The sequence below is a fragment of the Natator depressus genome, chromosome 5 (genome assembly GCF_965152275.1).
Source record: "Natator depressus isolate rNatDep1 chromosome 5, rNatDep2.hap1, whole genome shotgun sequence".
NCBI lineage: Eukaryota > Metazoa > Chordata > Testudines > Cheloniidae > Natator > Natator depressus.
Window position 1 is genome coordinate 34331050 of NC_134238.1, and position 24483 is coordinate 34355532.

The window sequence follows — 24483 nt, forward strand, 5'->3', positions numbered from 1 at the left end:
CCCCCGTCAGCGGCCGGGGAGGGGCAGCGATATTAACGTGCTACCGCGGCAGCTTTTTAACATCGCTGCCCTTTTTGCGCCTCCCAGCTGGGTTGTCACTGCCCCTTTTGGGACCCCCGTTGGCAACCCTGCTGGTAGGGACCCGGCAGGGGCGCAAAAGGGGCAGCGATGTTAAAGCGCTGCTGCGTCAGCACTTTAAAGTCAGCGGTACGGGCTGGTCCTAGCGGCTACCTTTTACCAGTACGTCGTACCGGCCCGTACCCCCTTACTTTCACCCCTGGGTTTAGGGGAAGAGGAGGAGAGATAAAAGGAAGATAGTCTAGTGCCTGAGCATGTGCCTTGGAGGTTCACTGTATGTCTATTAGATCACTAAATCCATTCCAATGGACTCATGGAGCATGTAATAGGAGAAATCAACCCATCAAACCTTCATTGTCTCCAGGGATTTACAATACAAGAAAACATCAAGACCAAAGTACAGTAGGTTACTCACCTTCCCTCATTAACTTTTACTTTGTCTCCTTGACATGGGAAGTTTTCAATGTAACCTAAACTGCAGTTAACTCGTGCCCAATCCGGTTGGCATATAGCCAGGAAGTGGGGACGCAGTCTACCTATGGAGTACTTGGCAATGTCCGTCAGGGATTGGCTAGCTGCCGCACCAAAAATGAAGGTCCCAATGGCTTTGTAAATAGTGGCTATGTAGTTATTTCCGACAAACGAATTCGAGTGCAAATGGTTATAATAGACAGACAGGGCTTCTCCTACGATTATCTGAAAAACAGAGATAAAGACAAGTTAAATAGAGAAACACACCTATGTCTCCTTAGAGAAAAAATCATCAACAGTTGTCATAAGTCTCAACTACATCAACATTTGTGTAATTTCGTGTTTTAAACCTTGTACAATTGTTAAGCTGCAGGAAGCAAAGAAAGATTTTCTGGGAATCACTCAGAAGTATAAATTCCAAAGGCTGAGCCAACATAATTTTAAACAGCTTTCAGGTAAACAGGATAGTTTGTTCTCATTCTCTGCCTTATATATTCAGTTGTAATGGAGATGGTTTTCATAGAAAAACTGGAAACTGGAGTCTTTTCTCAGAGAAAAACAAAAAACCCCACCTTTCCCACACTACTTCATACTCAACTTGATGAGTAGCCACTTCCCCAGAGACATTTAATTTTAAGTAAAAACTGTCTGTTCATTCCTAGCCTTCTTCTGAATGGAAATTATCAGCTGTGCCAGAAGCACGGTTTTCAGACGTCACAAACTTAATTGAAAAGGCTGAATCTGAATACTTGTGCCAGGGGTACTAAAGGCCAATTATGTAAAATGGGAACCTCCTATTCCTCAGTTAAACAGAATCGTTAAAGACAGGCTTCCTCTAGGAAGCTAAGTTTTAATAACAATAATTGAGGAGAATGCTTCATGCTTCTGAATTTTTTCTATTTTTGGCATCGTAGTCATAGAACAAAGATTATTCTCTTGTGTGTTCATAAAGCCAAGAGGTTTTCAGTGTTTTCTCCACTTCAGTCTCTTGTGGGAAATTGGTAAAAAGTGATTGTTATAAATATAAAACTATTTAATCCAATGTCACTATCTACGCAGTTACTGGGGAGAAAGAAGCAGAAATGTTGGATTTCAATCGTCAACCTACTGAAAAAAATCCCATGAACAAAAAGACTCATCCCACTAACGCGACTAACATAATGGGAAGTTTTTTCCTTCCATGCATATGGAAAAGCTGTTTAGAAAATGACTGAAAATAGTTTGAATGATGCTAATTAACAAAACACAGTATTGTTCTATTTCTTAAAACACACTTTTAAGGATTAAGAAAAGCAGGGCTTGATTCTCTACTGCTTTGCACTTTGTCTAGTTGTTTAGACCTGTGCAAAATAACTGTAAAATGCTGCCACTCTGATTTATACCCACTTTGTACAGATGTAAGTAGCTACAAGATGTAAGGCAATGGATGATCAACCATGTGTACAAGACTGACAATTTTTACACTCAGCATCAGAGCAAGATGTAAGTTAGGCTTTGCCAACACTGGAACCTGAACGACAAAACTTTTGACAGGTTTCTGAGTGGTAGCCGTGTTAGTCTGTATCAGTAAAAAGAACGAGTACCACCTGTGGCACCTTACAGACTAAATTTATCTGAGCATAAGCTTTCGTGGGCTAAAACCCACTTCATCGGATGCATGCAGTGGAAAATAAAGTAGGAAGATTACACACACACACACACACACCCCCCATGGAAAAAATGGGTGTTGCCATACTCACTATAACAAGAGTGATCAGTTAAGGTGAGCTTTATCAGCAGGAGAAAAAAAAAACACCTTTTGTAGTGATAATCAGGATGGCCCATTTCCAACAGTTGACAAGAAGGTGAGAGTAACAGTAGGGGAAAAATTTGCATGGGGAAATACTTTTACTTTGTGTAATGACCCATCTACTTCCAGTCTTTATTCAAGCCTAATTTAATGGCAAATTAATTTTGCCATTAAATTTTGCCAGTTTGCAAATTAATTCCAATTCAGCAGTTTCTTGTTGGAGTCTGGTTTTGAAGATTTTTTTTGTTGTAGTATTGCCACTTTTAGGTCTGTAATTGAGTGACCAGGGAGATTGAAGTGTTCTCCGCCTGGACATGGCAGAGGGACAGTCTCTACGTAAAAGAATAAAACTGACACAAATCAGATGTCAAGAATTATAACATTCAAAAACCAGTTGGAGAACACTTCAATCTCTCTGGTTACTCGATTACAGACCTAAACGTGGCAATACAAGAACAAAAAAACCTTCAAAAACAGACTCTTCCCTCACATTTTACCATCTGTGAATTGTAGCCCCAATATTTCAGAAGCCAATTACTACTACAATAGTAATGTATCACCCTTTAAAAGAAAATGTATTTCAAATTGCTATAATACAAGTAAAGCATTATTGCAGTTCCCAGACTTTGTGTCTTGCTGTCTGATTGTCCTGGGCTGGAAATGCTACGCAGCATTTCCCTGAACAGGCCCCACTTCAGCAATGTACTTAAGCAAGCGTCTAACTTCAGAAATGGAACTACTTCTATGCTAGAAGTCAGACATGTACTTGAGAATTTGACTGATTCTGGGAACCGGTAAAGAAAGGCCCAGTAGTGCTGTTTAGGGGCCTGATCCAAATGCCCACTGAAGTCAGTTGGGAACCTTTCCATGGACTCAAATTGGTGCTGGATCAGACCCTCAGAGATCCCATCTTTATCTGGAAGGATGGTGACTGACTGGGGGCCTTTGTGTGAAAGTATGTGAGCATGGGGCACAGAGGGCCCATGGGGAAGAGGGAGCGAAGTACAGGGTGTTATTACATACAAACACACAAAGGCACTCCAGTTATAGGTTTAAAATCCCCTTTTATTTAAGTTAGGATAACACACACACACACACACACACACACACTGAAGACTTAAATATTAAAGATGAAGGTTGTATTTAATGAAAGCTGTACTCATTTTGCTTTGTGCTGGCAGCTCAAATTCTGTTCCCTGTGCCACTAAAAGACATTAAAAATCAAAGGAGTTACTTCGATTTACACCAGCAAAACAGAGCAGAGTTTAGTCCAGGGTTTTGAAAGCTCTTAGTGAAAAGTTTCTCCTCACACAGCCAACAAGTTGCATGGGGGGGGGGGAAGATTTAAATTACAATGAGCAGTTCTTGAACAGCTGGTGGCAGTGGCTTTCAAAAAGTGACTATTTGTGAAAGCAAGTAAAGGTTATCTTATTGTGGACACTGGCTGAGATTCTGATCTCATCCTGCTGAGAACTAGAACCCCACTAAAGTTAATGGGGCTACATCAGTGTAAAGAGAAATCAGAGCAGGGCCCTGGAACCACTTTCCTCCTTTAGTAAAATGGTATACACAGTCTGAGGAGAAATTAACAGAACCAGAAAAAAGCCAAGACACCATAATTTGGTTATAACATTAGTGCTTCCTCCTGCTAAGCCGGTTTAAAAAAAAAAAAAACAATCTGGTGGGAAGTTGTTCACCCCCTTATAAGATGGCTGCTGACATCACTAGAAAGTGGATCAGAAAAAACCTGCTACTTTACAAGTTTGCCAGAAATGATGTTTTATCAGTGTCCAGAAGTCCTTCTCATCAAGGGGCTCCCTCCCCTCCCCCCACAAAACCTCCCACAAATGCACATGCTTAAAGTTAAGCATGGAGTGGTCCCATCCTCAAAAGGTGTGCTTCTAGAGCAGCAGGAAAGGTCCAGGTGATAAGGTGCTGGACTGGAAGATGGCAAACCTGGCCACTAGTCCCAGCTCTGACATTTATCTTAAAGATGAAGATTGGAGGAGATCTTTATACTACCAAAAAAATAATGTGCTGGTGCAACTAAAAGTAAAGTTTTATGCGGGACTCTGTTATGTACGCTAAAAAACTAAAATCATCATAATGGTCCCTTTTACCTTTAACAATTTATCCACTCAAAAAAAGTGATTTTCACAATTCTAAGCTTTATATTTATCTATACCCTTTCAGATTTTAATTTAGAGCACCCTCAAACATATGCAGTTTTTAATTCAAGCATTTCAAGAACATACTTGTGCTTTACAAAGGACCAAAAGGCTACAGCTGTCCATCAATTACAGTTAACTCACATGATGAGCTCAAAAAAATTTATCACGATTAATCGCACTGTTAAACAATGGAATACCAGTTGAAATTTATTAAAATATTTTTGGATGTTTTTCTACATTTTCAAATATATTGATTTCTATTACAACACAGAATACAATGTTCCAGAGTAGCAGCCGTGTTAGCCTGTATTCGAAAAAAGAAAAGGAGTACTTGTGGCACCTTAGAGACTAACAAATGTTATTTGAGCTTAAGCATCCGATGAAGTGAGCTGTAGCTCACGAAAGCTTATGCTCAAATAAATTTGTTAGTCTCTAAGGTACCACAAGTACTCCTTTTCTTTTTACAGAATACAATGTGTACCGTGCTCACTTTATCTTATTTTTATTACAAATATTTGCACTGTAAAAATGATAAAAGAAATAGTATTTTTCAATTCACCTCATACAAGTTCTGTAGTGTAATCTCTTTATCGTGAAAGTGTAACTTAGAAAGGTAGATTTTTTGGTTACATAACTGCACTCAAAAACACAACAATGTACAACGTTAGAGCCTACAAGTCCACTCAGTCCTACTTCTCGTTCAGTCAATTGTTAAGACCTTGTCTACACTGCCACTTTACAGTGCTGCAACTTTCTCGCTCAGGGGTGTGAAAAAACACACCCCTGAGCGCTGCAAGTTTCAGCGCTGTAAAGTGGCAGTGTAGATAGTGCTCTCAGCACTGGGAGCTACTCCCCTCGTAAGGGTGGGTTTTTTTTACAACGCTGGGAGAGCTCTCTCCCAGAGCTGGTGCTGCGACTACACAGCCACATTTAAGCTGGACAAAAAATTTAAGGGAGTTCCATGAGCCTTGCTTTAAAACTGTTAAAAGCCTTGAACTGCTTCTAGTGCAGGCAGCGTTAACTATAACCAGGGTTATAACTATTTATGCTGATGGTAGTCTTTTGCATCAAGCCAAATTTTACCCTTGATGTAAACAAAATACCAAATGTAATAGTACTTGAAGAACCCACTCTTATTCACCCATCCTGCTTATTTGGTGTAAATTAAGTTATAACTATTCTACAAGCTACTGTTTGCAATCAATTCTGACTGGTAGCCACTGTGTTTTACTCTTCAGAAGTCAGAATTTACAGCTTTGTTTCTCTATGTAGAAGCATCAGACCACTGGGTGGCAAATTATTACTTAAATTGAAGCGGTTGCCTCAAGCTCTGATATTTTAGAGACACTCTCAGATAACATACAAAGTTGCAGTACATTTTACTTTCTGGTTTAACATGTATATTCGCAACTATGAAAAGGAGACATTAGTCCCGCAATGCCTGCAATGTGAATAAGACATCTATAATCAAAATATGTATGTCACTGTCATACCAACATGTTTGCTCTCTGGTAGGTTTCTTATTAGCCCCAATTAATAAATTCCTTTAGGTACCCTGACCCAAACACCACTTACGTTACTCTAACTCCACTTGGAGTAAGGACAGTGGGGTTTATCCTCGTTTTTAAGAAGAATGCACTGCTTTACCAATGTATTAATCTAGTAGTAAATCATTCATACACCCCCACTCCCACCTACTTAAATTGAATGTAATGGAGAAAAATAGGTTTAACTTACAACGATTACATTGAAAGGAACAATTATTCCTGCTAACAATGGATAAGAAATGGTGTCATCTTTGATAGGGTACTGGATGGATTCATCATTACAGAAAACTCCTCTCTGGAAGGGGATATGCCTCGCAGTGAGAATTGCAAAAGGCAGGCCCGCTAGCAAAAGGAATAAAATTAAAATATTACACAGGAAAATTCAGAAATTTAAATCAGAAAGACTATCTGCAAGCATTTTCCATCAGAGAGAAATAAGTGCTCAAAAGGAAAGAGCAAACATGCAGCAAGTCAGAAGGTTATAGGTTTGTTTGTTTTTAAATTGTTTAACCACAGGCTGCTTTCTAGGCTTCATGGCCCTTAGCTGAAGATCGCCACAGTACATGTTCATAAGCGCAGAGAAGGACTGAATAATCAGAATTTCCTTCCACCCTCAGCTGTGCACTGGCTGTGTATCTAGTATAAAATATTCCAAAAATAGGACTCTTTAAACAGTTTTGAGACATCTTAAGTTGTCCAGTGTGCCTCTTCTGCCCTGATCTTACTTTTAAGCAAGGCACAACTGGCCCTTTATTCTCTGGCCAGCTCCCTAACTCCAGAGAGTGCAAATTTTGTTTCATTTTATTTTCACCAAGGCAGGGAGGTTGAGGGGAGGTAAAGCAGTTGGGGGAGGGGGGGGGGGGAAGGAGGGAAGAATGCTTTCCTCAATTCATGCATACTGGATAGAGCCCTGGAACAAACATGGTCACGGTCTGTGCTGTAAGCCTTCAGGAATCAACTTTTATTCCCCACCCACATTTTTTAAAGAACACCTTTAAATGACCTTAATCACTATATGAGCTACAGACATTGCCTGGTCAGAGGTGTGCAGAAGCTTAGGCAGTCACATCAAAAACCCGGGATGGCATTTTTACTAGGTTTAGTTCTTTGATCAGCTGGCTCTACAGAGGTTCAGAATAGGAGTACTTCAAACTCAAACTCAAGAATACTAAGTCACGTTAGTCCCTCTTTAGCTGTCTAGGGGTATAAACTATTTCTTATTGCAGTATGTAAAATAGCAAGTAGTGAAATAAACCCCAAAACTGGATGTATTGGAATTTGGGAGTGGCAGGAGAGAGAAGAGATTAAGTTGATGGAAATTAAAAATGAAACTAAAACTGGACAAATGAAAAATAGAAGGAGGTTAATTCTCCCCCTTCCCCGGTCCCACGTGAAGGCCTAGTGACTCCCCAGTTGGTGCGGTGAGAGCACTTCATTCCGTGCTCCATTTTGGATGTTTCTCAGTACAAAGCTGTGACTAAGACTCCAAGCAGCACTTATAAAAGATGTTCTGATCTAGCATGAGACAACAGATCATGTCAGCAGCAATCCTGACCTTCAGTCCCCTCACCATGGAGGAATGAAGAAGTGGAGGGAATTTTCTGTCAGACATCTCCCAGTCAGAGGAGGAAGAACTTTGCTACCCCTGCCAAGAGAAACATCCCTCCTCTGTGAGAAGGGGAAGGAACCTCCAATCCCTCTGTAAGGGCCCAGAAGGAGGAACCTGACATCACCAGCAGGTAGGCATAGGAGGGGCAGAAGAGGAATGGGAAAAGACAATGAGAACAGAAAATTGAAAGAGAGCAACGTTATGTGGCTGGGGGTAGAAGATTGGAAGCCTCCTCCTCCCCCCCCCCCTTTACTTTGTGCTAGAGAGGCCCCACAGAGAAGTCATTAAGTTCATAGTGAAGAATATTTGTTTTTGGTGGCCAATATATTGATTTAAGAATTTTGCTCACTGCAACAAACTACAGCCCCTCATGCAGGTTACAGAGGAAAGTGCTGCTTATGAGAACAGACAAGCCAAAAAAAAAGAAAACCCACAAGGAAGGATATGGATAATGAACATATTCCTGAACGTTGATGCTAAAAAAAGTATCGCTTTAAAGAGGTCTGTCTGAAATAATGTCTTTCCATCTACCTCACTAAGTAGTTCTGTGCTTATCACAGTGGTATCCAAGCATCCTAACAAAGCTATGGGACATTGTCTAGTGCATGTTCTGTATAACACTGAGCTTCTTATCAGTACTCCAGCCAACAGGAAACACCCGCAAGATTCAAGCAAATAATGGCATTGAGACAAATACTAAATCAAGCACTCAAGTCGTAACTGTAAGCCAACATGGTCAAAGACCAAGCCTCTTGCCTCCCCACTAACTACATCATTATTATTCAAAACCATGATCTTCCCTCCCCCCCCCACCCTTTTACCCCTAATTATATCAAACCCGAAGTCTAAGATAAGAATATATACCAAAAGAGAAATAACTGTGCCATTTCATCTTCTCTATGCATCCCAGAGATTTAGTGAAGAGCTGCATTTTAGAAGGATAGATATTTTGTCTATAACCAACAGCTATCCTGGGATCGCCTAGATCACCAGCACAGCAAGTGTATGGATGCAACCTAGGGACCACCCCCGGATCTTTGCTGCTCTAAACAAAAACTGATCGAGGATGCAGTAGAATAGCAATCTCATTAGCTAAAGAAAAAGGTATAAGTCAGGTTGCTTATAGGCAGATTTATTTTTGGTCTCCTCCACATAATTCAAGATATAAACCTGGAGGTCACAGGGGAAAACTTAATCTCCAGGCCTGCATACAGAATTGTACATTTGGCTAGCTGTATTGCCAGGGTGAAAGGTTGGTCTTTGAAGCATCAGCTATTTGTTAATATTTCAAACCAGGCCTTCCAAAAGGTAAAAGCTTAGATCATATGCACCTACTGCTATACATCACCACCACCACTCAGCAATCTCAGGTCAGATTTTTCTATCACTATTGCCTTGAACTTTCCACCATGCACTACCCTTCACAAAAAACTAACTTGCTTATGGGCCATGAGCCATGTTGAACTCATTGTTTTTGTTAGTGACTAGCAGCTGAAAGTGACAAGTGTGCAAAACCCTAAGAGAAGGTACAGCATAGATTAAAATGTAACAGAGCACAGGTGTAAGACTTAACAGGATGAGCATGCAGTTAATCATGTTCTAGCTACTTTCTCCAGACCTGAGAAAGAGCTCAAAAATTTGTCCATTCCACCAATGCAAGTTGATTCAGTAAAAGACATTACATTATCATCAACTTTGTCTCATCTCCTGGGACAAATACAGCTATTAACATGTTACAGATGCTCTAGTTTTCTTGATGCAACCAAAACCCAACAAGATTCAGTGGAATTTACTACCTGTTTAGCTTCATTAGAATACATCCCTGCCCCCAGAATGATTTGTAGGAGTTAATGAGAAGGGAGACAAAAATCAAACTCCAAGTTAAGGGGATTACAAACTCAAATGCAGACAGACTGTATTTGCCATCACCATCATACACAAATCCCTTCGAATTGCTGCAATGGAAAAGGGGGAGCCAATGTGTTACGTGCAAGCTTCGTGTCACCATTTTCGGGTCCCTATGAAACAAAATCTCTCTACAGATGCGCTTTGATCTTTCTGTATGCCCACCCACACGCTCTACATCCCATCTAGGAGGGCAGCCAGAATGCACCATTTGGTCACTTCTCCCAGAGTCATTTTCATTCTTTTCATTGTCACAGCCTATGTATGAACATCCTCCTTGAGGCAGTCTCCAAAGCTATACTCCCTCCTCAAGAGCCCACTTTGCCAAGGCAAGTTTCTTGTAGGCAATTATTCATTGTGTGCCCCCCCCCTTTTTTTTTGCGCGCTTCGTCATGCTGTGCACTAGTAACTGTGGACCCAGACAGTCTTACTGGATGTTTCTCTTTTTCCTGACGCCTCCCTCCTCTCATATCTTATCTGCAGTTACACCCTGATCATACATAGAATATGCATGAAAGTTATTTTATTCACACCAACAATCCCTTAAGATTTGCGCATGTCTATTTATTCAAGTACATAAGTATCTCCAGGATATGGCCCTTTCTTTGTAAGCTTATCCATATTAGGAGATGTAAGCACACTTTTGGGTGCTATTAAAATAAAGAGCAGATAACGAGGACTAGGTCCTGTAAGTTAATTTATTAAGTGTTAGTGTATTTTTATCCTCGTCATGTTAAGAGTACTTTAATTTTAATTGTCTGAAGCCATACCATCATGGGAGGCACATATATCAGACCTTAGGTGGCACAAAGCCTGGTCAATTCTCCATTGAGGACCTTTAATTAGTATTCTGCCCTTTCAGTAAAAGGTTATGGGGGTGTTAGGAGAACACTACTGAAGGTGCTGCCTTTCAGCTGAGAGGGAAAGCCCTAGCCCTGACTATTATCTGGGGACACTGAATGGGTTATGACACTTTTTCAAGGAGAGTGGTGTCTGATTAAGATTTCCCATGTAGCTGTAATTTGATACACTATTCACTTTTTGTCCAGGAAAGACAACACAGCATGGCTGTCTCTCAAACAGCAGCTATTTCAACCCAGAAGTAGTTGCATTGCAGTGGCAAATGAAATATTTCCTGTTTATATAAACATTTTGAGACAGTCAAAATCCTTTGGCATAAAAGCCACCACAGAGAAAACATGAAGCACCAAACCACCACATGTGGCATTGTGTGATATCAAAACCTACGAGTGGAGTGCTATGACACCCAAGTTAGATCAACTACGGAGTAATCTGTTCCAAACAAGAGTTCTAAGGAACAAGAGTTGTCAGTATCTGAAGGTCATTTAATTTTTAATAAGCAATTCTTCCAGACACTGAGAAAACACATGCAGAAACTCATCCAAATCTTCTTTGCCTTGTCACATCAAATCAGAGTTGGTGGCTCTTGTTCATCTCCACATATGTCAAGTGTGGCTTCCAAGCGGACACCAGCCTTCTTCATTTCCTCCTTCAGCATCTCAAACTACTTTTTTCCCTACACCGTCCTTGTGGTCTCTGTCCTCTCTGGCCACCGTATCTCATCATCTCACATACTACACCCCTCCCCCATCACAGAAAAACTGAGGGAGTATCAGCATCATGGCTCATACCATTTAATTGCCTAGCTGACCAGCTGGTCTTACCCAGCGTCCACCTAAGCACTCTCATTGTGGTAACATGAAGTAGTTGTTCTCTCTTCCTCATTGGCCAGCATTCCAACCCACACGTTATGGCAGGTCTAATCATCTTGTACTCTGCTCTTTTTGCAGTGTTGTAGCAGTGTCAGTTTCAGGATACGATACAAGGTGGGTGAGGCAACATCTTTTATTGCACCAACTTTCGTTGGTGAGAGACAAGCTTTTGAGCTTACACAGTCTCTACAGAACTCTTCTTCAACTCTGGGAAACTTACAGTGTCACAACGAGCAGATTGTTTAGCACAGTGGTTCTCAAACTTATTTATTATTGTAAGCTGCATATGCGGCTCACAGTGTCTTTCCTGTGCCACAGTGGCAGGGCAGTGGCAGCCCGGACCCTAACCCTGAACGCCAGGCCCCCACCACGCAGGCGGCCTTTAGCACACAGCTGAGCTGGGCCGCAGCAGTGTGCTCATTGAAGTTTAGGGGACAGGCTCCATGGAGCATGCTTTTTGCTGATGACATTGTTGTGCTGTGAAGATAACTGGAAAGGGACCTAGAGCTATGGAGGTCTACATTAGAATGACTTACAAATCAGCTGACAAAAAACTGAATATATGCAATACTTCATTGAGAGGGACAATGAGGAACCAGTAAAACTAGATGGTATAGTGTTAAAATCTGTACCACAATTTCAATACCTCAGTTCATTGTTGAGCCATGATGGGTATATGGATATTAGGAGCCTCATGGAGAGCACCTTATGTAAATAGAGGGAGTCAACAGCAGTTTTGTGATAAGAATATGCTATGCAAACTAGACAGCAAAGTTAGAGATACAAGGTGGGTGAGGTATTTTCCACTGAATGCATCCGATGAAGTGAGCTGTAGCTCACGAAAGCTTATGCTCAAATAAATTGGTTAGTCTCTAAGGTGCCACAAGTACTCCTTTTCTTTTTGCGAATACAGACTAACACAGCTGTAACTCTGAAACCTGTGTTAAGGTAGGCATTGTTAGGATATAGATATTCAGGCCTGTCTGTAAAGGCCTATACTCTAAGAATTTAGGTGTATTCTTATCACTTAACTAGTTATAGAGGTATAAAAGAAACAATCAAAATCACTGTCTGCCGGTGTAAGAGTCTTCTCTTACTGTGACAGTCTGAGGCCCTGTTCTTAGGCTAAGGCCTTTGGCTACGCAGCAGAGGCAGCCATAAGCTGAGAAGCGAACGGTCGCATCCTCACATTCCAAACTAGTCACATTGAAAGAAGCTGCTATTGGGCTGTTAGGAATACAATCCTGTCCTGATAATGCCTATCACCTCCAGAGAAAGGGAAGTGCCTAGAAAATGTAAAAGGAAACTTAGTTTGTTAGCATCCTGTCTGGCAAGAACTCACTTATCAATAGCTGGGATGTGAAATCCTCATTTCTGTGTTTGTTCTATCACTGTAGTCCCCATTTCCCTATTGTTTGTCTGTATAATCTCTGTCTGGTTCTGTGATTGTTTCTGTCTGCTGTATAATCTCTGTCTGGTTCTGTGATTGTTTCTGTCTGCTGTATAATTAATTTTGCTGGGTGTAAACTAATTAAGGTGCTGGGATAGAATTGGTTACATAATCATGTTACAATATGTTAGGATTGGTTAAAAGAAAATGAGTACTTGTGGCACCTTAGAGGCTAACCAATTTGAGCATAAGCTTGAGCTGTAGCTCACGAAAGCTTATGCTCAAATAAATTGGTTAGTCTCTAAGGTGCCACAAGTACTCCTTTTCTTTTTGCGAAAACAGATTAACACGGCTGCTACTCTGAAACCTAGGATTGGTTAGTTAAATTTCAGGAAAATGATTGGTTAAAGTATAGCAAAGCAGAACTCAAGTTTTACTATATAGTCTGCAGACAATCAGGAAGTGTGGGTGGGTGGGGGGGGTGGGAAATGGGAATCATGTTTTGCTAAAGGGGGAAATGGGAACAGGGAATGGGAGTAAGGAAATTGGAATCATGTTTTGCTAAGGGGGAAATGGGAACAGGGAATGGGAGTAAGGAAATTGGAATCATGTTTGGCTAAGGGCAGGAATGGGAACAAGGACACAGGCGTAAGGCTCTGTGGTGTCAGAGCTGGGAAGGGGGACACTAAGGAAGGAAACTGGACTCATGCTTACTGGAAGTTCACCCCAATAAACATCGAATTGTTTGCACCTTTGGACTTCAGGTATTGTTGCTCTCTGTTCATGTGAGAGGGACCAGGGAAGTAAGTGGGTGAAGGAATAAGCCCCCTAAACAGGCATTATTTCACAAATTAGGGTAGGTCTACGTAAAGGATCAGTCTTCACAGGCTTCACTGTAGCCATAGCTGTTTCTCACTACTATTGTGCTACCCTCACATATGTCCATGATTGCCTGAACACGTCTCAGGCAGACTGCACCACAGGCACCACCATAACAATTTTTTAGGAAACCTAGATTCATAGATATTAAGGTCAGAAGGGACTATTATGATCATCTAGTCTGACCTCCTGCACAATGCAGGCTACAGAATCTCACCCACCCACTCCTGTGAAAAACCTTTCACCTATGTCTGAGCTACTGAAGTCCTCAAATCATGGTTTAAAGACTTCAACGACCCGTGCCCCATGCTACAGAGGAAGGCAAAAAACCTCCAGGGCCTCTTCCAATCTGCCCTGGAGGAAAATTCCTTCCCGACCCCAAACCTGTCATAAGGTCTCTCTCAATCCACAAACACTAAGTGCAATTCCTTTCGATTCTCCTTGTACTCTCCTGCAATATTCAGACTGCAAACACTAATCCATTGCTGGCCTTCCTGGCAGAAATCCCAATTGGTTGTCACTTATTTGATACTTCAGCTCCTCTCAAAGCTTTTGCTCAATTCTTTCCAGCCATTTCTTCATGTGACATTAAATTTAATGGGTTAGTAACCACTACTTTGTTGCATATGTCCTTTATGCTTGAAGACAGGGACCAATGTATTCTTCCTCCCCTTAGATGTTCATCCAGTATGGAAAATTAAGTTGAATAAAGTTAACCACCACTACCTCCGCCTTATGGTCGAATGGTTAAAATGGCTCATCTGGTATATTGTACAGTCCCATAGCCTTCCCACATTTTGTCATGTTTAGTGCTGTACAACCTCACCCAGTAGAAACCAAAAATGCAAGCTTGAGTGCACCAATCTCAAAAACAGTTAGATAAGAAAACTGATTTTTGTCTCAATGAGTAGGGAGTTTTAGGTTCATCCTACCTTGCATTTTGGTGGAGGAAGTTCTAAATATTTACACAGTTCTATTTTATTTTGAAAACTTCAACTTCACTTTTTTAGTTTTAAAATATACTTATAGCAATGTCTACCAAAAAAAGATACAATGATCTATTGCAAGACAACTAATTTTCCCAGCATACAGGAAGATTAAAAGTAAAGAAAGTTGCCGTGGACTGTTTCCTGCCTTTAACATGTTCCAGCAAAAGGAGACATTCTAGGAATGCTCTGAATAAAAAGGTCTAGTTTCTGGATGAGACGTACAGTCAGCAGAAGGGTAATTAAATTGTACTTGTAAGTTAGATGCCCTAGCTTTATGAATTTGCCTCTGGTTAGTTCTCTACCCTTTAGTGTCACATTAACCAAAACAAAGATACTTCCTTATCAAGATGGTTTTATGCTACTGGTATCAGTTTTTCATGACCTGATTATACTCCATCACCATAATTTCCAGGACCGTAAACAGGGTGAGGCGAGCGGGGCAACAACCCAGGGCACACAGCTGGGGGGGCGGAAAATGGGGTGGCAAGCCCCCAGTTTGAAAACTTATCTCCTGCCAGGAGGCAGTGGATTGGAAGCTGGTGGGAGCTGCCCGGCCTGCTCAGGCCCCTGGCTCTCTGCACTGTGGGAACTGAGGCTCTGACTGGCTCCCTGAAAACCTTTCCTGTGCTGCTCCCCAAGCTGTGCCGCCTCTTCCCCAGGCAGCTCCGAGCTGCACGCTAATGCCTCTCCCCAGAGGAGCCCAGTGCTGCAGACCTAGACCTATCCAAGCATAAATTGGTATTAGTAGGAAAGGGCAAATCAATTGGAGGACCACAAGCCTTCATCATCATTACAGCAATGAATACTCACTTTCTGTGGTAAGCATGTATTCACTATTACAGTGTTAGGGGAATATAAGCTCTCTGTGATTGCTCAGATGTCACATTACTACTAAATGCTCAAACAAACAATCTTATCTAATGCACACGAGAAGCCATCTGAAGTCTTAAAAAAGGTATGAGATGTTGAATTACTAAACGTACAGTGCCAATCTACTTCAAATATACCCACCATGCAATGGCAGAAAATGTGAATGCACCTAGAGGTAATCAATCCAGTCACAAATCAGCACTCTAGATAATTTTTGGGAAAGTCTCCTGTGGAAAGCACACCACAGGTCAAACTCAGTTATCAAATCAAAAACTGTAAGAATAGCCTTCCTCTTCTGTACCACAGAGGATATTTGTCAAGATACTGAATGTGTTCTCAGGGAGCAACGCTTCTTCAAAATATGAGTGCACATGGAAGTAAGTAGTCAAAGTACCAAAATGTCCTTTTGTGCTTATTAAATGGAGCGAGAAGAGATCCTAATGTCTCGGATCACCACCCTTATAGACATTATAAACTTCAGACAGCTGCTCTTCCATGTCTCCACCTGGGAAGATTCTTAAAGCTCCTTTGCTGTCTAGAAAATAACCTGATCAAGGTTGTAATGCTGACAGTGCTACATCAGGACTATAGCAGTCACAAGAGTCATTCCATTATATAGTCCAGAAGATTGAAGGAGTCTTTTCATATGAAAACTGGTCTGGGTCTCTTTCCAGCAGTGCTGGTGGAAACAAAGCAAAAATACTTCAAAATGTTGTCAGTGCTGATGTTGGGGTACTATTTAGCCATGTGTGGGTCACATCGTAAGTGGAGGAAGTCACATACTGGACACTACAGTTAGTAGAATAGGGAAGACTTAAAACTAAGGTAAAATAGAAGTTCTTACAGCTTGCCTCTCTGTTCATCTACTTTCTTCTCGATTAAAATTACTTCCAAAGTCAAAGAGAACCAGGCGGAAAAAATATCAAAGGCAAGGGGAAGAAAAGAACTGAAGATAGATGAAGAACAACAACTTGGGTTTTTACCCATATGGGGGAGGGGGACTAGGAGAGGTCAAAAACACAACTATAAGCAAGGATTGGGTTTAAATAGTAGCTTGTAGGGGTTAGCCAAAAATCTGCCTCCAAGGACAAAAGGCAGGATCAGCCATTAAGCAAATAAGAGGTTCATTTGCAGGACGGGTTTCAGTCTTCATGATCTATGTACAAGTGCCTCCCCCCACCCCCACCCCACACACTACTGTACAATCCAAGCATCTGGTGAACACTACTCTGAGTTAGAGGCATTTTATAGATGGGGAACTGAAGCAAAGAGTTTAAGTAACTTGCCCACTGCCACACACTAAGCCTGTGGCAGAGGTAAAAAGTGAATATCTATAATATATAAATCAGTTTCTCTCTCCAGTACCTTAAGCACAAGGCCTCTATTCCTCCCAGCATGTAAGGCTGTGTCTAAACTAGAAAATTTCAGAAGCAGAGCTCAGAACCAGGCCTAACACTTGTTCAGCTGCAACAGGATTAACTGAGTGAATGGGAAAGACCAGTAGCTGCCAGAGCCTTGTCTGCAGTCGGTGCTACCACCCATACCAGCTGAACTGGTGGCAATGGCTGGGGGACCTTTTTGCAAAGCTTTTCTAGTGCAGACATGTTCTGCAAGTCTGGAAAGTTCTCATGACCTGCCTCTCTACAGTAAAACAAGTTTTACTGAGCTCAAAGCCCTTCTCTAACCTGCATAAACTTAAGAGCCCAGTTCATGTCTAATGAGTAACTCTTGTGCAGAGAGGAGGCAGAATTTGAAAGGCAAATTAGCTCCATAGCTGAGTAACACACTATATAAAAATAGGCAGCTAAATTATCAAATTGTTCAGCTTTCCAACTCAATGTGCCAAGGCAACAGCAACCAAAGAGGCTACTCAAAGCATGAATAGCTGCAAGATGTCTATAGCGAACCAACACGGTTATTCACATAGTGCTTGAAGAATAAAAGATTTTAAAAAGAAATACAGTCCTGAACATAGCCTTCTGTACTCCATAGCCTTACTGTTTTTTTGGGAGGCCAATGCACTTTACTACAAAGGCCTCTCACAGCTCTCAAGGTACTAAACCAGAGGCTTCCGTCAGATTTGTCAGGAGTCAGGGTGCAGCGTAAGAGATTAGAAGACGTAAGCCTGATCAGTATTGAGTCTGGCAGGCAGAAGTCTTTGGCTTGAACCCACTGCCAGGCCCAAAGTCTGAAGCATGTACCCAATATAGCAACAGGGCAATGTGTGCTTGTCAGCAGCAGCTGCTGCTCTTCTTCAGGTCATCATGAGATACTCAGTGACAGACTGCTTGCAGCCAGGGTCAGTAGGTGCTAGGCTACTTAGAAGATATAATCAGCTAAGGAGGATTTTTAAAAGAAAAAAAAAAGTTTGGTGTGTAAGAGAGTTTTTGACTACCTATTTTCAAGGAGCAAGAGAAATTGCTATCCAAACGGGATACCAGAAAAGTAACTTGTAAAAGAACTAAAGAGGGCACAAACTCAAGATTCTTTATACATCCACTATAAAGACCTGATACATTCTCTCTCACACACACACACGAATGTTAATTCTGTAATAACGTTCTCTTCTGGTTTTGCGGATATCAATCACTGACATCCATTTAACTTGAAAAAAGGTGTACTTTAAAAAAGTGTTGGTCAACATTTTAACAAGTGCAATTTTAAATGACAACATAGACAGGGCATGTTGTAGAATTCACCTCGATCCAGCTAACAGCGTAAAAGCACAACTTGCCACAACTACACTAGAGTTTTAAAGTATGCTACCTACAGGCCCACAGTTGTAGTGGTGTAAACCCCTCTATAGATGGGGGGTGGGAGGGAGACCAAAAACACCACCACATACTATGGGTGACTGACTCCCACCAGCAAAAAACAGCAGCTTTACAAATCTGCACTATGGTTTGCACAGCTGGTAACCAATAATGGCAATTTCCCGATTTGAGCCACAGACAAGGCCTATGAATCATGTTCCTTCTCAACTACTCATCTTTTGTCCCCTTTCTCCAATGTCATAATTTTATGAGTCTGGTCTTAGACTGGAGAAGAAGATCTGAATATTTAATATAAACATTAAGCAGAAAGATTTTTAGAAACCCACAAATACCTTTCATACATAAACCAAAGGAAACACTCCAGGCACAAATCCAATTTTTTACCTTTGAAGGTTCTTTATTTATGCTTGCCAGGTCCGCAAGCACATCCATTGTGTACCCATGTTTGTGTAGCGCTCAGAGAGCCCTGGATGAAAGAATGTTTTTACTACTAATTTTGACAAGTTTAACCAAATCATAATCTTTTGCTGTTCATCCCTTCTCACTTTTTGAAAGTTATGTTAGCATTCATATTCACTTGGTCAACAGAATTTCGCTTCTTCTGGTCCTGAGAAGAAGAAAGCCATCCTGGGTATTTCAAAGGGGCTTTCCAGTACAAAGTTGAGGTTATTTGAAGTTAACACTTCTTGTCAAAACATGGACTTTTTCATTACTTAAGGTTTATTATTGTTTATTATTTTGTCATTTAAGAATCTCTAAGAGCAAGGAGTGGAAAAAAAATTTAACTAGGCAGTTAACTTCAGGTTCTTTCTTAGTAGTACAGTAAGGAGGAATACTGGGTACAGAAGGCATATGGACTTGGCTAAGGGCATTGCTACACTTGCAAATGTAAAGCGCTTTGAGTTAAACCAGCCTTCGTAGAGTGCGGGAGGGAAAGCGCTGCAGTCTGTCCACACTGACAGCTGCAAGTGCACTGGCATGTCCACATTTGCGGCACTTGCAGTGGCATTGGGAGCGGTGCATTGTGGGCAGCTATCCCACAGAGCACCTCTTCCCATCCTGGCGCTGTGGCTTGTGGGAAGGGGGCAGGGGATGCGGGGCATTCTGGGTCCTGTCCCAAAGCCCCATGATGCATTGGTTCGCATCCCAGCAATCCCTCTGCTTCCGTCCCCAACTGGCGCCATCTTTCAACATGTTTTGTATTGCACGCTCTGTCTTCCCTTTCGGTCTGTGGGAATGGAGCCCGAACTGCTGAGGAATATGCTGACGAGTCTCACCAGCACATCACATTTGGCAGTCTAGTTACTCCTTAAGATCCAAAGTGACAGTGAAGACTCCGACGACATCGATGCAACTAACACATACGACACGAGATTGCTTGTGGCATTCACGGACATGCTCGCCACCATGGAACGGCGCTTTTGGGCTCAGGAAACAAGCACTGAGTGGTGGGATCACATAGTCATGCAAGTCTGGGATGACGAGCAGTGGCTGCGGAACTTTCGGATGAGAAAAGCCACTTTCATGGGACTGTGTGAGGAGCTCGCCCCACCCTTCGGCACAAGGACACGAGATTGAGAGCTGCCCTGATGGTGGAGAAGCGGGTGGCTACTGCAATCTGGAAGCTGGCAACTCCAGAGAGTTACCAATCAGTCGCTAACCAGTTTGGAGTGGGGAAGTCGACCGTTGGGATCGTGTTGATGCAAGTTTGCAGGGCCATTAATCGCATCCTGCTCAGAAGAACCGTGACTCTGGGTAACATGCGTGACATTGTGGCTGACTTTGCACAAATGGATTTCCCTAACTGCGGAGGGGTGATAGATGGGACGCATATTCCAATTCTGGCACTAGCCCACCTAGCCTGAGTACATTAATCGGAAAGAGTATTTCTCTATGGCTCTCCAGGTGCTTGTGGATCACCGTGGGCGTTTCATTTACATCAACGCAGGCTGGTCTGGAAAGGTGCATGACACATGTGTCTTTCAGAACACTGGCCTGTTCAGGAAGCTGCAAGCAGGAATTTTTCCCCCAGAACCAGAAGATCGCCGTAGGGGAAGTCAAAATGCCCATTGTGAGCCTTGGAGACCCCGCTTACCCTTCAATGCTGTGGCTCATGAAACCCTACACAGGGAACCTTGACAGCAGCAAGGAGCGGTTCAACAACAGGCTGTGCTGCTGCAGAATGACTGTGGAGTGTGCTTTTGGCCAATTAAAGGGCCGCTGGCACTCTGAATGGGAAGCTGGACCTGGCCAATAACAGCATTCCCACTGTAATATCCGCGTGCTGTACCCTCTGTAACGTTTGTGAAGGGAAGGGTGAAAGATTCACTCAGGCATGGAACTTGGAGGTTCAAACACCTGGAGGCTGAATCTGAACAGCCAGAGAGTAGGGCTATTAGAGGGGCCCAGCGCAGGGCTGCAAGGATTAGGGATGCCTTGAGGGAGCAATTTGAGGCTGAAAGCCACCAGTAATGTCTGAATCGAGTCCGTCTGGTGCTCCATGATGCTTATCAGCTGCTCTGTGCTTTGGTGCCAGCGATCCGCATTGTGCTGGCAGACCCTCCTTTCACTCTCCCGCCACTCCTGCACTTTTTGATTTTCATGAAGGGAGTGCTGCATGACTTCATGCACCATGTCTTCTCTGCTTCTACGTGGCCTCTTCCTGATTCTTTGCAGCCTCTCGGCCAGTGATAACACAGACGGCTGAGATCTCAAGGTTGCATCTGTAAAGGCAAAATGCAACACTTAACGGAGGCAGCATTGTTCACACCAGACAGAGCAATGGATTCCCCTGTACTTAAGGAAGGCAAGTACAGTCTACGCAATAGCACAATTTGCCCGTCATAAAGCGAGCGCACATAACACCCAAGAGCCCCAAAATGGTGAGTAAGCACAGGGTCAAGGGGGACTGATTCTTTCATGGCTGTACTGTCCTCTGGGTTTCTGTGCCTTTGGGAGAACCAACAGCTGCAGGGGGCCCCTATACTGAACACTGTCCCACCGTTTTCCCATAGGAGATTGTCCTGGAAGATCTCTCACTGCTGAGGGTGACTTGGAAAGCAAGGGATGGTCTTCTACTACAATGCGGCTTCTGCCCTGGCCCATATGCAGCTTGCCTGTGTGCTCTGAAGTGTCCATGGTGGTGCAGCAATGGTCCCCCCCACCCCTCACGGCACAGTGGCATGGACATGTTAGCCTGACTGGGACAAGGACTACAGTGGCTCTCCCACAAAACTTGAGCACTGCGCTTGCGCAAGTTCTTGATGAGACCTTTGAAGAGATCACTGAGGCCGATTACTGCCATGTGAGAGAGCACATCAACACCCTATTCTGCATCTAGGCATGCATGCAGCCCTAACCCTCCTTGCCCCAAGAGCCCGCACCTAATAACTTCCTTCCCAAAATAAAAGCCGCTTACCAGGAGCCTCCTCTGGAGTTTGTCCTTCCCCAAGCACCGCCTGCCGTGACTGGCTACCTTCCTCCTAGCTTGAGAGCAGCTCCTGGCTGCATACATCTAGGGATGCCAGGGTGTCTTCCTCCTCCTCAGCACTCTCCGTCTCACTTTGCTCCTGCTTCTCCTGCCTTGTTGGATTGTGCTCTGGAGTGTCCAGGGCGGTACTCTGAGTGAAGGTGGGGTCACCCCCAAGTATCATGTCCAACTCTTTGTAAAAACAGCAGGTCGCGGGGGCAGCACCAGAGTGGCTGTTTGCCTCGCAGGCTTTGTGGTAGGCATTCTGCAGCTCCTTCACTTTAACCCTGCACTGCAGTGCGTCCCAGCCATGGCCCCTTTCCATCTTGTCCCTTGATATCTGCCCAAAGGTATCATAAGTCCTACAGCTGGAGCGCAGCTGGGACTGGACAGCTTCATCCCCCAAATACTGATGAGGTCCAGCACCTCGCCATTACTCCATACTGGGGATTGCCTGGAGCGTGGAGGCATGGTCACCTGGAAAAAGATTCACTGAGAGCACTCCATGCCTGGCTGAGCAAGCAGGAAGGGGATTTTCAAAATTCCCAGAGAATTTAAAGGGCAGGTCTGAAGGTTGGTCACCTGAGGGCAGGGCAGCAGAGTTCAAAGTGATGACCAGAGTGGCTAGAACAGGCACTGTGGGACACTTCTGGAGGCTAATCAGAGCGCATTAACAGACCAGGGCATCCACACTGGTGCCATGGCGCTCCAGCGGTGGCGCATCAAACATTATTCCACTCGCTGAGGTGGAGTACCAGGAGCGCTCTAGCCGCAGAGTCAGAACGCTCTACGTGCCTTGCCAGTGTGGACGCGTTGTGAGTTAGAGCGCATTGGGCTGCTTTAATGAGCTCTAACTCCGAAGTGTAGCCATGCCCTAAGATGAGTGATGAGGTATGGGACATTTGTCAATAAGGAGGAGCAGAAGGAGGAAGTGTCCATTGGTTCATCCTCCACTTTCTCCTGCTCCTAGCTAAACACTGTAGATTTTATTCACTTGTTCTTGTCTCCTCCATCCCCAAGCCCCCCTGCTCCCCAATAAAAATCTTCTTTCCTTTCAGAGAATCTCTGGCCAGTCATCTAGATTGCCATCAGTGACCTGTAAGTAGTTTTACTAAACTAGGGTATCAAAATGAGATATTCACACCTCGCAATGCTGCTGCTTTGCTTTTGGTCTGCAATGTGAGTAAAGATGATTTATAATTTAAAAATGTTTCACTTCCAACAGATCATTTCATCCTCCTCCCAGTCCCCCACAATCCACCTTACCCTTCCACAAGGATGTCCAGCTTTTACTTTAGTGCTGATCAGGCCTAACGTCACTTTGTTCCAAGATTTAAAATCTATGCCAGCTACTGCTGTACGTGTTATGCCCTGGACATTCCCGCATCTCTCTCGATCTCTAGTTTCTGCTTAGTCTTCGGCCTCAGCCCAAACCCTATGTTCTGCTTGTAACTACACTCATCACAGAAGCTCTACTGAAGTGACATTACCTCAACATGCAAAGTTGGATGTTTTGCAGTGCTTCATAAACCCTCAAGTCCTACAGACCAAAAATCTGGAAATTGTGGCATGCTGAGTAGACTGCAGTGTCAAACACCACTCTCACTATAGTGGCAAGCCTACAGCTAGGATCTGAAAGAGATGCTGAGGCAAGAACAGTTGGAAATGCAGGAAGAGAACAACCTAATCCCATAAGTGAAGTAATACACAACAAAGAAAGAGCTCCCCCATATGTTCCTTTTAAGAAAAATTGGTTTGTAAACAAACAATGAAACAGGACTGTACTGGGAATTCACTCTTGCTTCTGATGTGCAGCTGTAGGGAGGCAAAGAAATCATGTTTCTGTCTAGCTATTACATACACTATTTGTAGCAACAATAAAGAACTCAGGTGGGTGAAAGGTGTGTACCCCAAAGCATTTTATAGAACAGGACTGACTCAGATCCCTTCACACTATACCAGCTTGCAGTATGCAAGTCAGTATTTCATATTTATGAATTTTAAGATGTTCAGCTCATTCCACTTGAATTTAGTGATCAAGTAACTCATTTTATGATTTATACAAATTTAGAAAGGGAAGAGTCTAGGACATTAATCCATCCTCCTGTCGCTATACTACATATGTTCCCTGCAGTGTATGCTATCAGCTTTAAGAACAATTTCAACAAAGCACTCTGCCTATGGATGGGGCTCCCACCACTTCCATTGGAAGAGCCATCCAAGAATGTACAATAGACAGGAATCAAGCTGCTATATGATTTCACCTTCTTTTGGTTACTACCAAGCTTTACTTGATTTTTAAAAGTCTCTCTGAAGGTTCCTGAGGTAGGAGAAGCAGGGAGATAAATGACGTGTATTTTTGGGTCTTGCTCTTCCTGATTTCCTTCCACTCTATTGAATCCAACCTGATCATTCTATTCAGGTTCTTGTACCACAAACCCATCACTATGGTATCAATCATCTTAGGTGCCGAGAACTGAATGAAGTATTACAGTGGATATGAGAATAAGAAGTACTGTGAGGCAGCCAATATATACTGTACCTACTAATTAAAACAAATGAAAAAAAAATCACTCATAACAGTACATATGGACTCTCTCCAGTCTTCAAGAAGATTCCCCATTATGAAAATTTAAATTAAAAAAAATATTCCTTTGACAAAACCTAAGTGCATTCTCCACCAGAAACTACAGAAAGTTGCATTCAGCTACTGTGAACACATCCCCTTCAAACTTTCCTAGCCTACTGCATGTACAGAATTCTTTCACTGACTAAAAGCCCTGTTTTAAAATACATGTTGCTGGATAAA

The 24483-nt window shown here is 42.8% G+C and overlaps 1 protein-coding gene across 2 annotated transcripts in view; it reads right to left on the bottom strand.

Moving 5' to 3' along the window:
- Positions 1–24483, bottom strand: part of PLPP1 (phospholipid phosphatase 1) — a 133955-nt gene that overhangs the window by 77825 nt on the left and 31647 nt on the right. The window contains exons 2-3 of one of the 2 annotated variants that reach the window (XM_074952558.1): positions 6247–6398; positions 494–774 (exon numbers count right to left, since the gene is read on the bottom strand). In XM_074952558.1, coding sequence (XP_074808659.1) covers positions 494–774; positions 6247–6398 — 433 coding nt within the window. The remainder of the gene's footprint in view (positions 1–493; positions 775–6246; positions 6399–24483) is intronic. The other variant, XM_074952557.1, reaches the window with a different exon arrangement.